The sequence below is a fragment of the Hemicordylus capensis genome, chromosome 3 (genome assembly GCF_027244095.1).
Source record: "Hemicordylus capensis ecotype Gifberg chromosome 3, rHemCap1.1.pri, whole genome shotgun sequence".
In the NCBI taxonomy this organism is placed as follows: domain Eukaryota; kingdom Metazoa; phylum Chordata; class Lepidosauria; order Squamata; family Cordylidae; genus Hemicordylus; species Hemicordylus capensis.
This window is the reverse complement of record NC_069659.1, coordinates 129,019,605-129,031,939: the sequence shown is the minus strand read 5'-3', so window position 1 is coordinate 129,031,939 and position 12,335 is coordinate 129,019,605. Positions and strand designations below refer to the sequence as shown.

The window sequence follows — 12,335 nt, the reverse complement described above, 5'->3', positions numbered from 1 at the left end:
ATGGGCAAAAGAAGAAAAAAAAAACTGCACAAGAAATACTATTCTGTCCTAAAGATTCATCTACAATCAGCAACTAATACACTTACCATGTATATACTGCTCCAGACTTTGTAAGAGCCACAGAAAACTGAGAGCCACATTCCACTTTAATTACACCAACACCTGTGAGAGAATCAATCTAGAAGAGAAAATCTGAACGTGTCAGAAGACAGAACTCCACAGCATTCAGCCTATAGTTCCATCTCAAAATTCAACTGATTTATATTAAGAACATAAGAACAGCCCTGCTGGATCATGCCCAAGGCCCATCTAGTCCAGCATCCTGTTTCACACAGTGGCCCACCAAATCAAACAGTGAGTTTGACATTGACCAAAACTAATTTATCATTATTAAATGTAAAATTTGATCTGTTCCTGAGATGATGACAATTTGTTTGACCATCTCTAAAAAACAGGTGTGGTTAACAAAGCTACAATGTTTTCATCCACAGCAAAATAAACTGGGGGAAATGAAAGCAACATCTGGACAGACAATTTGCAATGCCACTTTCTTACAAAATGACCCCCAAGCAAGAAGGCAAGAGCCATATGGTAAAGCCTCAGAGAGAAGGTAAGACTGACAAGCAGTGCCTTGGAGTTGCAGAAATAGTTCTGCTGAATTCATCGGAATATATCAAGCAAAATGTGTCCAAAATCTGGAAGATGGAGTTTTTCAACTCCCTCCACCCCCCATAACCAACAGCAAACTGAACTCAGCTAGAAACTACAGTCATCTGCCTACTTTCCTTTCACTGTCCCTACAGCTGAACTAAATTTAGTCCAAATCAGTTAGACAGTTCACAAGTTAGCCCACTTGCACCTCAAGCATTCATGTGTCCACCATCTTGAGATGTGGTGGATAACATCATCACTAACTATTCATTTAATGTTCCCCTAAGTGTCCCTACAATTCCCATTTGCACCTCAAACGTTCATGTCTGCCATCTTGAATCAGGGTGGATCACATCATTACAAACTATGCTCTTGAGAGAACCCTATGTTTCCCTACACCTGTAGCAGATTTTGGTTCAAAACTGTTTAGGCAGTTTACAGGTTAGCCCAATTAGTTAGGCAGTTCACAAGTTAGCCCTCAAACATTTAAGCGTCCACCATCTTTAATTGGGGTGGATGACATCACAAACTATGCCACTGAGGTGTCTCTATGACATCATCACTAACTACGCCATTGAGCCATCCCTATGTGTCTCTACAGCTGTAGGAAATTTGCTTCAAATTAGTTAGGCAGTTGACAGATTAAACCACTTGTGCCTCAAAGTTTACATGTCCACCATCTTGAACTGGGGGAGGGGATGACATCATCACAAACGACACCGTTAAAGTGTCCCTGCAACTATACACGATTTGGTTCATACTGGATCAGGCATTGCGAAGTTGATAGTGGGGGGCACACACAAGGACACACAGAATGCCGGGTGATCTCAAATGCCTACTGGAAAGTAGGCTAAGAATATCTGAATGGGGCAAGAATGATGGACATAATCAAAGAAGAATCAGGCTTAGTTTGTCATGTTTTCTTCAAACTAGTTCAAAATGAATCTATCAAAGTTTGAGAAATGGTTAAAATAAGAATATGTTGATGTAGAGATGTTCTCAAAGAACAATGAATACTTCTTAGACCTCTCTCGTGTTATATTTAAAGAACTAGAGATAAACATCTTACTAATAATGCCAGTGGAATTATCAATGCCATTAGACACTTGTGTAACTTTTTATTTATGCCAGCTAGCTAGTCATTAATGCTTATAAAGTTATTTAGCAATTTGGTTCTTAACAGTGTATAATTATGGCCATTTTGTTAAATCTGTGAAGGGAATTTTGAAATCTTAGCAGAACTGCTTGAAGAGAAATATATTTCCTGTATCATTTTAATTCAAATGGACAAAAGGTAAGTGCACAGTGTCTGGAGCCTGTAATAGGCAGGATAACTGCCAATAAACTGAATCCTGACAAGACAGAGGTGCTATTGGTTGGCAATGCATCTTTTCTGTATGTCTATTGCTGTATTTTTTTTTAAATAGAAAAGCAGCCCAAAAATATATCAAATACTTAATATTCTCAGCTAGCAAATGTTCAACATAAAAGAAATCTAATACTATAAATGTATGATTAAGCAAGATTAATTCTCTCCCAAACCTTTCTAGTCTATGAAAGATCTGAAACCTAAGTACCTTCATGGGCACTTTACAGCCATCACTGCCACCTCTCCCAAGTTTTCCGTAGTCTCCATCACCCCATGACCAGACAGTATCATCATCTGTCAAGCACAGTGTCTGTGCATCTCCACTGCCACAAGCTATGTCAATCACTCGGTAGCCTTGGAGTGCTTCCACCTGCAAGGCAGACACAAATGGTTTGTAAAGAAATCTCAGTTATCTAAACTTTAGAAAGCAAAAGAAATAGGAAGCACACTAACTTATACAGGTCCTCTTATCCTTACAATAAATACCTTCAGTTTGGTGGATGCTAAAAATAATTATCATCCTGTTGGACAGTTCAGGATTTGGGGGCCAATAAATTCAAGCTGATAATTTAAGTCATAGATATTTAATTTCTGGGGAGTGGGAAGAGAAATGTTTTGTAAAACAGGACGGGAACACAATTAATAGCTATTTTCTTAGAAAAAGAGTGTATTCTAAAAAATTAATACCTTTCAGACAATATACATTTTAAAAATAGTTCTAACATGCAGCAGATCCATAATAAATCTCAAACAATACTTTAATCTCTAATGTATTATGCTTGAATTCTGTGTAAAAGGAAGAGGGGGGTGAAGACATCATAATTAGAGCCAGGGGCAATTTTGCAGAAAATAATCATACAATTGAATACCATCTGAACACCTAGTTGCTTATAAGTTAAATCCCACTAATTGCATTAGGACTGCATGTATGCTTGCATTGTCTCAAGTTATACAGCCAGTGATGAAAAGTGTAACTGAACTGAGGTTAACTGTTGCATAAGTAGTGATTATATACTGGAACTGACGGCAGTGGGCACAATTCACTAATAATTTCTTGAAGACAAAGTCCCCACTGGAACAAAAAGGTAACTGCAGAGGTGCACAGATTTCATCTGTCACTAATTCATTTCAATGAAGTTGCCCCAGTGATGCTGCCAGCATAACGCAGGCTTCATTTGTAGGCAGGTTTCCCCATTTGCAAAGTACAAACAAGAAAAAGAAAAAGACTGACAAGCATACTTCAGAGACAACCTCACCAGTTTGGGTTTTAGCTGATCCTCACTATCCCCATGGCCAAGACGTCCATATCTTCCCTTGCCCCATGTGTAAAGATCCCCCGCAGCAGTAATACATGCACTGTGTGCTCCGCCAGCTGCAATGTCAACCACTTCTATGCCACGCAAAGATTCAATCACACGAGGACGATCACAAGGACTGAAATACGAACAATTTTAAAGCAAAATGAAAAAATCAAGTACAGAATTTATTTGTAGCATACAGCAGTCAATATATTAAATATAAGAATAGAATAATTCAACAGGGCTCCTTAAAAATAACAGTTTGAACATTTCATGGAACAAACAGCCCTAGTCAGAGATGTTATTGTAACGGAATGGGTCAAATATTCTGCTCTGTTCCTAAACCTGTGAAATGGCATAACTGAGTGGGTGGGACTAAAACATACAGCCAAAGTGGCTTTGGCCGCAGCTTCCCTCACAGTGGCTTCTCTTCCAATTACGGCATGCTATATGGGTGGAATCCTATGAATGTGAGAGGCGCCAAGGTCTGCGACCCCACACACTGTTGCTGTACTGAAGATGGCCTTCACTAGCTTCCAAACACAGTAGCAACATGCAACTGTGGCCTATCAAACTAGAGCATTAAGACTTTTCATTTGTTATTATGTACTGTAGGATGTGTCAAATAAGTCAGTTCACATTTTATGATGTTTCAAGGCTCACATCCTAATGCATGTATGGCTTATTCTCTTCTCAGCAGTTTCTTGATTTACCTTCGGTTACCATGGCCAAGTTTGCCATCTTCTGCCTCACCCCAGGAATAGACTTCTCCTTCCGAAGAGAGTGCCAGACAGTGCTTTCCTCCAGAATTCACAGCAACTTTCTTTATAAACACATGCTGTATGGATTCTAATAATGTTGGGGTCGACACAGATTCTGTTCCCCCGATTCCAAGCCTTCCACCTGCGCCATATCCAGTGGCATACAACTAAAACATAGAAAGGATTTGATATCTGTACAAATGTCTCACATGTGAACATAAATATTCAACACTTCTATGGAGTCCAAAATTTACAGTCAAAAGGGAAGACTATGACAACTACTTACAACTTTATCTATGGAAGAACATTTGACGCACCCAGAGGCTCTTAGCCCCTAGTTTTCTTCCTCTACATAATCCGAGTAGATTCTCTTGTCATCGGTACAGCATAGTTGCCCTTTTTGCATAGTCAAGTTCCACAGAGTACTTACTGCTAATGGATAAAATAATGAAACCACATCAGATAAATAAATGATTTGGTTTGCTCTCAGGCCAGTGTTAAACTATCAATGGGAGTATCACTAGCATGGAAAATAATCGCACCATCCAATCATCCCATATGATCTCATTATTTCAAACATTGCTAACGTGGTGTGGGAGTTGATCACACAGAAACGGCAACTGTGCCAAGCAAAAAATCTGAGAATTGACTTTATTGTCTCTCAATTATGTTCTGCAAATTGCTATATAAGCAGTGCCAACAGGTTGGAATTTTCAGTATACTATTCGTATCTATTACAACGAAGAAGTTCCAAACTGAAAAAAAGAACAGGTCACTTACCTGTAACAGGTAATCTTTCTGGTGATCCATGTTCCCTCACAACTTTGATTCTGTGGTTCGCTGTGGCCCTGTGGAAGAATTCAATAGCTCCATGAGGTGCTCTTCAGCTCCACCAATCCGCATGCATGGCGTGACCGCTATTTTTGGCGAGAGAATGCCTTTCCCCCTGTTCCTGATTGGCCATTGCGATGAGTGAGTAATATGGATGGACCATACTAGCTCCTGATAAATCAGGTAAGTTACTATTACTGTGGGAGGAATAGTGTTGGCCAGGCAGGGGTTGTGAGTGAACATGGATAACCAGAAAGATCACCTATTACAGGTAAGCAACCTACTTATCTTTGAAGTGACCCATGTTCCCTCACAACTTGGGTTATCAGTGAGCTCACCTAGATGGTTCTGGGTGATAGGATATGATTACAGCACCTTTTAAAGGATCACCCGGCCAAAGTTGACTTCTGTCACTGAACATAGCATAGTGTTTGACAAAAGGAAGGTCAGGGGACCATGTAGCTGCCTTGCAAATGTCTGTCATGCTGATGCCCGACATGTGGGCTGCTGATGTGGCCATAGCTCTAGTGGAATGCACTTTTACTTGGGAGGGAGGCTTGACTCCTCATTTGTTATAACAGATGAAAATTAGTTCCACGAGCTGATGAGAGAGTCTGTCTTGATACAGGTTGACCTTTTTTTGTCTCATTTAAACAAGATGAATAACTTGTTTCTCTTTCGGAATGGATTCATCCTGTCCATGTAAAAGAGAACAGGTTCCCTGACACCCAAGGAGTGCATGGATTTTTCCAAGGGTGTAGAAGGTTTCAGGAAAAATGTTACTAAGACATATCTTGATGAGAATTCTGAGAATATTTCCAGTCTCAAGGATGGGTCAGTGCTCAGAAGAACTTTGTCAGTGTAGAATTTAATTAAAGGGGAGTCAGCTCAAAGAGCTGTTAGTTCGCAGACTCTCCTTGCCAATGTGATGGCAACCAAGAATGCAGTTTTCAATCATAGGTATTTTAATGAGGAGAAGACTAGTGGCTCAAAGGGAGGCTCTGTTAGTGTCAATAAAACTAAGAAGAAGCTTCAGGGCTCAATGGGCTCTCGTACTGATGGAAATAAATTATTAATCCCTTTAAGGAATCTCTTTGAATCATGGTGGGAGAACATACTGTGTCCATCCCAACCTGGATGTCTAGCAGAGAGCGTGGCCATGTGAACTTTGATGGACGTATTAGATAGCCCTGACTGCTTGAGGCTCGTTAGGTATAACAGAATCTATGGGTCAAAGCCCTTTGTAGCTGCATAGTGCATGAACCTCTTCCACTTGCTCTTATAGCTTCTCCTGGTAGACTCTTTGCTTTCACTGAGGAGGATATCATCTAATAATTTAGCTTCCAGGCAGTTAGGTTCAGCACTTTGAGGTTGTGATAGAAGATGCAGCCAGACCCTCTTGAGAGCAGATTTTTGCATTGTGGGAGGCGCTGGTGTTGGCCTTGTGACTGACGTAGTAGGGTGGGAAACCATGGCTGACTGGGCCACCACGGGGAGAGCAGAATGCCCAGAGTCCCTTACTGCAGTATTTTGCTCACAATTTTGGAGAGCAGAGGAAAGGGAGCAAGCAGGTAAAATAAGTGTTTCCATGACATTTGAAAGGCATCTCCTATGGAGCCCTTCCCTAGGCCCACCCTGGAACAGCAGAGTTTGCACTTTTTGTTGTTTTGTATTGCAAACACGTCTGTCAGTGGGATTCCCCAGCGCCGGAAGTGATGTCCAGAATTTCTTGGTTCACCTCCCAATTATGCTGCTGCGAGAAGTCCAAGTTCCTGCTCAAAGTGTTGTCCACTCCCTTGATGTGCAGGGTGACTGGGTGTATGTACATGATCGTTTATGCACCATTCCATTAGTTGTAAAGCCAGGTTGCAGAGTGACCAGGAGACTGTCTCTCCCTGGCAGATGATGTATGCAATTGGCTGTTGTATTGTCGAGGGGAACCGGTACCACTCTGTTTCAAGAGGAGGAGGAATGATTTCTGGGCATGTAGCACCACTAGCAGCTCTAGAAAGTTTTTGTTCAGAGACTGTTGCTGTAGAGTCCATTTGCCATGGCCATGAAAGTCGCACCGTGTGCTCCCCACCCTTTTAGGGAGGCGTCTCTTATTAGAGTGATTATTGAGATTGGGATGTGGAAGGACATGCCCAGCAATAGAGATTTTTGTCTGGACCACCACTGTAGAGAGCGTAACACAGGAGGTGAAAGAGTCAGCCATAGGTTCATTTGGAAAACTCATAGTCTCTTGTCCTCTGGGAGATGTCTTGTGTATCTCATGTGTATGTGTATGACATCCTCCCTGCCGCCCCTACATCACTGACTATCACTGTTACTCATATTGACTAGACATCCCTAAATGCTAAACAATGCAACATGCCCTAAATGCTAAAAAACAAACAAAATTTAGCCACTTTATAAGTGACATAGGAATCTCTCTATCCTAAAGGAAACTTACCATAAAAATCATCCAAATGTCCTGGGAATTTCACTAATAATGGTAAAATTAAATCAGATTTCAAATCTTGATAGAAACAGCAGCGCCAAAGGACATGGGCTATTGTTTTGCTCTCACCAGTGCCATAAGGGCATTGCTGCTGTGAAACAGATACACATTGAAATCTACCTTCCAATAATGCTGAAGGAAGGTTATTGAAGCAACCCTAGAAAATGCCCAGCAATATCTGGAGCATGCCAAAGAAGAAAGATTGAGCATGGGTGCAATTACAGAGGATTCCCTCAGTATCTTATAGGAGCTAGGCAGAAGACTTATATTATTCCGCTGATCAATGTCCTTTACTCAGTGTTGAATAATTTATTTTGACTGTTCATGACCCAAGGAAAGTAGAAAGTTAAGAGAAAAACCATATGAAAACAAATTATCCTCTATGCTCCTCTGACAGATAGATTGGAAATTATCCATCAATATTAAGGGTGTCAGTCCTACAGGAATAAAATTAATCTTAAGCCAGAAATTAATAATGGCCATCCAGATTCTGGCTTCTACTCTAATCAAACCTCCTTCCAGCTATAGTGCAGCATTGGCAACACATCTCGGTGTTATAAAGAGGGCTCTTAAAAATCCAGACTGGATCCTCGCAAGTAGATTATAGTTAGCATAAGGCCCAATTGCGCTCCATGCAATTGTGCTAAAGAATTTTGCCAAGAACAATTTAACAGCCACAGGGAGAAAACTTCAAGCCTGGGCACAATGAAATCACAAAATAGTCATAGCACTTCGCTGAGCTGACAATGCAGTAGGCTTGTGCCCGAAACGTTTCGGAGGCCATTATGAAGGCCTCTGAAACGTTTTGGCGCTGGGGGCAGTTTTGGCACCAAAACACCAACGGGGGTAGCACTTTAAGGGCGGGGGAGGGTGTACTCACCCCTCCCATCGCATTTCCCCCGCCGGCGCGCTGTTGATTTTAAGCCCCTCGGGGCGGAAGCATTCCTCCCTGCCGCCCCATTTCCCCCGTTGGCCGGAAGTGGCCGGAAGTCACGAGCGCGCGTGCACCCGTCGTGCGTGTGCGTGCACACAGCAGAAGGGCGCGCACGCACGCATGACAGGCACACACACAACAGGCGCACGCACGCTCGCGACTTCCAGCCACTTCCGGCCAACGGGGGAAACGGGGCGGCAGGGAGGAACGCTGCCTCCCGAGGGGCTTAAAATCAACAGCGCGCCGGCAGGGGAAATGCGGCGGGAGGGGTGAGTACACCCTCCCCACCCTTAAAGTGCTACCCCTGTCAGCGCTGAAGATTTTCGTGCACATCCCTACAATGCAGCATACTTGGCCTGTGCAGTTTTTCCACATTGGCCTGGAAACCTAAATATTTGAAGCATCTTAGCTGCTCAATAGGTTGGTTATTAATATGCCAATTAACAAATTTTGGCCTAGAAGGAAAGACCATGATTTTCTTTTTAGAGTAATTTATAACCAGATAGTCTTGTTTACAATATTGTTCAAGGGTCTTAACAGCTCACCTTAGGCCAATTTGAGTCTGCAATAAAATAACTGTATCAGCATACAATAAAATAAGCAGATGTCTCTCTGCAAGCTTAGGGGCATGGAGATCAAGTCCTTACAGTTGCTTAATTAGAGAACTGAGAAAAATATTAAACAGAAAAGGTGCTAGAATACAGCCCTGTAAGGCACCCTTGTAAGTGGGGATGGTGTTAGACAGTTGACCCATTAAATTACATCTGACTCTAAGGGTAGTTTTATCATAACGTTTGTACATTAATAGCAGCATACATTTATCACTTGTGTTTTTTAAACTTTGCCCAAAGAGAATCTCTGGATACCAAGTCATGGGCTGCACTGAAATCAACAAATGCTGCAAAGGAGGACTTTTTAGAGCTACTGGCATATTTTTCTATAGGATTTGATGTGAATGATCTCTCCATGTATCAAAACCTTTTCAATTTCCCCATGGTCTCATCAGTTTGGGTGCTGAAGCAACCCTTCGAATGGTAAATTTTCAATTTTATCCTCTCAAGTTCTGTTGAAGTGATGCTGATCTAAGCCAGGTGTGTCTTGAGAGAGATACAGCACCAGCAGTATTATGGAATTCTGTTTCCATTAGTGCTTTGCTGAACTCAGGTGCTGACTGGTAATTGCTACTGATTTATTCAGGGCAGCCTTAAATTTTTCACCAACTGCTCTGGGACATATTTTAGGACTTCCGTCAGAGTGTCCTAGACCAGGGCTTCTCAACGTGTGGGTCCCCAGATGTTATTGGATTTCAACTCCCATAATCCCCAGCCCCAGTGGCCTTTGGTTGGGAATTATGGGAGTTGAAGTCCAATTACATCTGGGGACCCACACGTTGAGAAGCCCTGTCCTAGACATGGTGGTGATATTTCACCATGCACGCCATGTAGTTGGCTATCTTTATTGAAAGACAGGAGGCGGAATAGAATCTACGCCCCATGGTGTCCAGTTTTCTCCCTTCCCTATCCACCAGTTTTGAGAGCTTCCTTCCAGATTTGCTACTAACAGCATAATCAACAACCAAGGAATTTGGAGGGGGATGCTTGAAAAGGAAGGGGCAAAACACATCTTGGATTCTGTACAGGCTTTCTAGGTGCTTTGATGTGAATGTAGAAGCTGATGGTGTTTCCCAACAAGTTTTAGATGATTTCACCAACACTGGAAGCATAGGTAGAGCTGTAGGTTGAGATGCAGAGGAGCTAGTTTCATAGACTGGATCTTCGATCTCTTGTACCAGTGTTGCAGTTCTAAGCCCAAAGCCTTAGTCATGTTGGCTACCAGAATCCTATATGACTTTGTTTCCTCTGCAGGATAGTTGGACAGCCACATCCTCAATCGGGGAGGATAGGAGGGATTCTCAGTTTGAACAGAATCCCCTTCAGAGGAAGAGGTGGAATTGTTTTCCCTTTCAGAGTGCTCTTAGTGTCTTTCTGGCAATTATGGATATGGAAAGTGGTGTATAATTTCCAGATCTGGGTCTCCTGGGCAAATAATAGGTATCTCCTTCACAGGAGACAAAACTGGGACCTCGCGTCTTTTGAAAGGGGAGTCAGAAAAGAGTTTAGGTAAGAGCCCCTGATTTCTAGATGCAAGTTATCTCTCCAGATCCTCCCTTAATTCATAGTCTTCCACATTCTGTAATAATTGAAGACATAAGGTAGGCCAGGTGATACCAAGAGAAAAGGGTTTCTATCATCTGTGGCCTCTAATGTATCCTGGGTCCAGGGCTCCTGGTGAGCTCCACTAGTCTATTGGTCTGGTTAAAGAGAAATATTGAGGGGCAGATTGGTGGTATCTCTCCTTCCAAGGGTAGGAGGGAGAACATCACAGAGCAGGGCGGACAGAAGGAACTGAAGGTGCCTTAGGGACTGAAGTAGTCTCCGAGTACTCTTCATCATCTAGACCATGAATGGGGAATCCTCTGAAAGTGGAGCCCGATGGGGTAGTTGTTGCAGAACCCACGAGACACTCCAAATTTCTTGCTGGAGATTTATCTGGTGGGAGAGGAGATCTTGCCCTCCCTCTTGCCGAGTCAGACCCATCTCTGTCTTTTGAATGAGTTGGAGGTGTTGAGTGAAAAGTAAATTACAATCATTGACATAGGCTTGCTCGTGGTCGGTCAAAGTCGTTAATATTGGTGCGGATACTGTAGCTGTCGAAATAGAGTGCAGCATCCATGAAGTTGGTGAAGACAACCTGGTGGAGGCTTTGGACATTGAGGTCAGTGTTTGCCATGATCCCAGTGTCAACAGTCTTGTGGAGTCTGACGTCGAGTAGTATCTGGAATTGCTCTGAAGCTGTGTTGCTCTCCTTGAACTGTTGATGGCAACAGTGTATGTGGGGATGTCCCCAAACCAATGCTGATGTGGGGGCTGCTCCCGATATCGACATCCAAGTCTTGTTGGGAGATGTCAAAATGCAGTGCCGCTTAAAGCCTGAAGGGTTTGATGAGCCAGAACATTCATGCTTTTTCTTCTTATGGTGTCGATGTTGATCTTTTTCGATGGAAGCGGACTTTTAAAAAGTAGAATGCCCATGGTCTTTGTTAGCAAGAAGTGGTCAAGGGACTGAACTTGGGGAGATCTCCAATATCAACCTCGAAGGCCAACAATCGTGTGATATTGCTCTCATCAGTGTCAATGGGCTCAGCATTGGAGTTGGGGGTCAGAGTGCAGTTTTGTAGAGTGTCACTCTTAGATGAAGCTCCCTGCTCTTACATGTTTGTTTTGAGGAGAACAGGCAGATTCTTCAGGAACTGATGTTATGATTTTCCCCTAGACAAATTAAGCACTCATAGTGCCTGTCAGGGGACGGCAGAATGCCTCTACAGGACGTACAGCGCTTGAAATTGTTTTTAGGGTCCATTAGAACTAAGGTGGAGGTGCAAAGAAGAAAGAGAAACCTTTCACCAAGCTGGACTCAGAAGCCAGGAATTTCACAGATACGATCAAGTTAAAATCAATATCCAAAAGAGTAGTCAAGAAAACGGTCCGAAAGTCAAAGTCAATATTTTTCCACAGGGACAGGAACAAATAGAGCAAATCCTTCACAACGTGACACATGTGGTGGTGGAGAAGGAACTGAGGAAAAGGCGCTCTCCCGCTGAAAATAATGGTCGCACCACACGTGCAATTTGGCAGAGCCTAAGAGCCCCTCATGGAGCTACTGAATTCTTCTGCAGGGCTACTGCACAGGTGCAGAACCCAAGCTGAAAGGCAACATTGATCACCTTATCTGAAGCACAACTACTGTCTCATGTCAAAACAGGGCTTGATGAAGGTGTTACAGTATTGTGTTTGCTGTTGGCTTAGCTACTCCAGTGTCACAGAAGGCTTGGGCCCCAAGTTGAGTGCTAGAGGGCATTTGGGAGATGTTAGAATTTGAATTCTGAGGTTAAGCAACAACTTATGTTAAAATTAAACCACATAAAGTATTA

The 12,335-nt window shown here is 42.7% G+C and overlaps 1 protein-coding gene across 4 annotated transcripts in view; it reads right to left on the bottom strand.

Annotated features, from left to right (window-relative positions):
• HERC2 (HECT and RLD domain containing E3 ubiquitin protein ligase 2) overlaps window positions 1–12,335 on the bottom strand; it is a 201,984-nt gene that overhangs the window by 30,006 nt on the left and 159,643 nt on the right. For all 4 annotated transcript variants that reach the window (XM_053306133.1, XM_053306134.1, XM_053306136.1 and 1 more), the window contains exons 79-82: window positions 4,032–4,246; window positions 3,277–3,454; window positions 2,229–2,390; window positions 87–178 (exon numbers count right to left, since the gene is read on the bottom strand). In XM_053306133.1, the coding sequence (XP_053162108.1) occupies window positions 87–178; window positions 2,229–2,390; window positions 3,277–3,454; window positions 4,032–4,246 (647 nt within the window). The remainder of the gene's footprint in view (window positions 1–86; window positions 179–2,228; window positions 2,391–3,276; window positions 3,455–4,031; window positions 4,247–12,335) is intronic.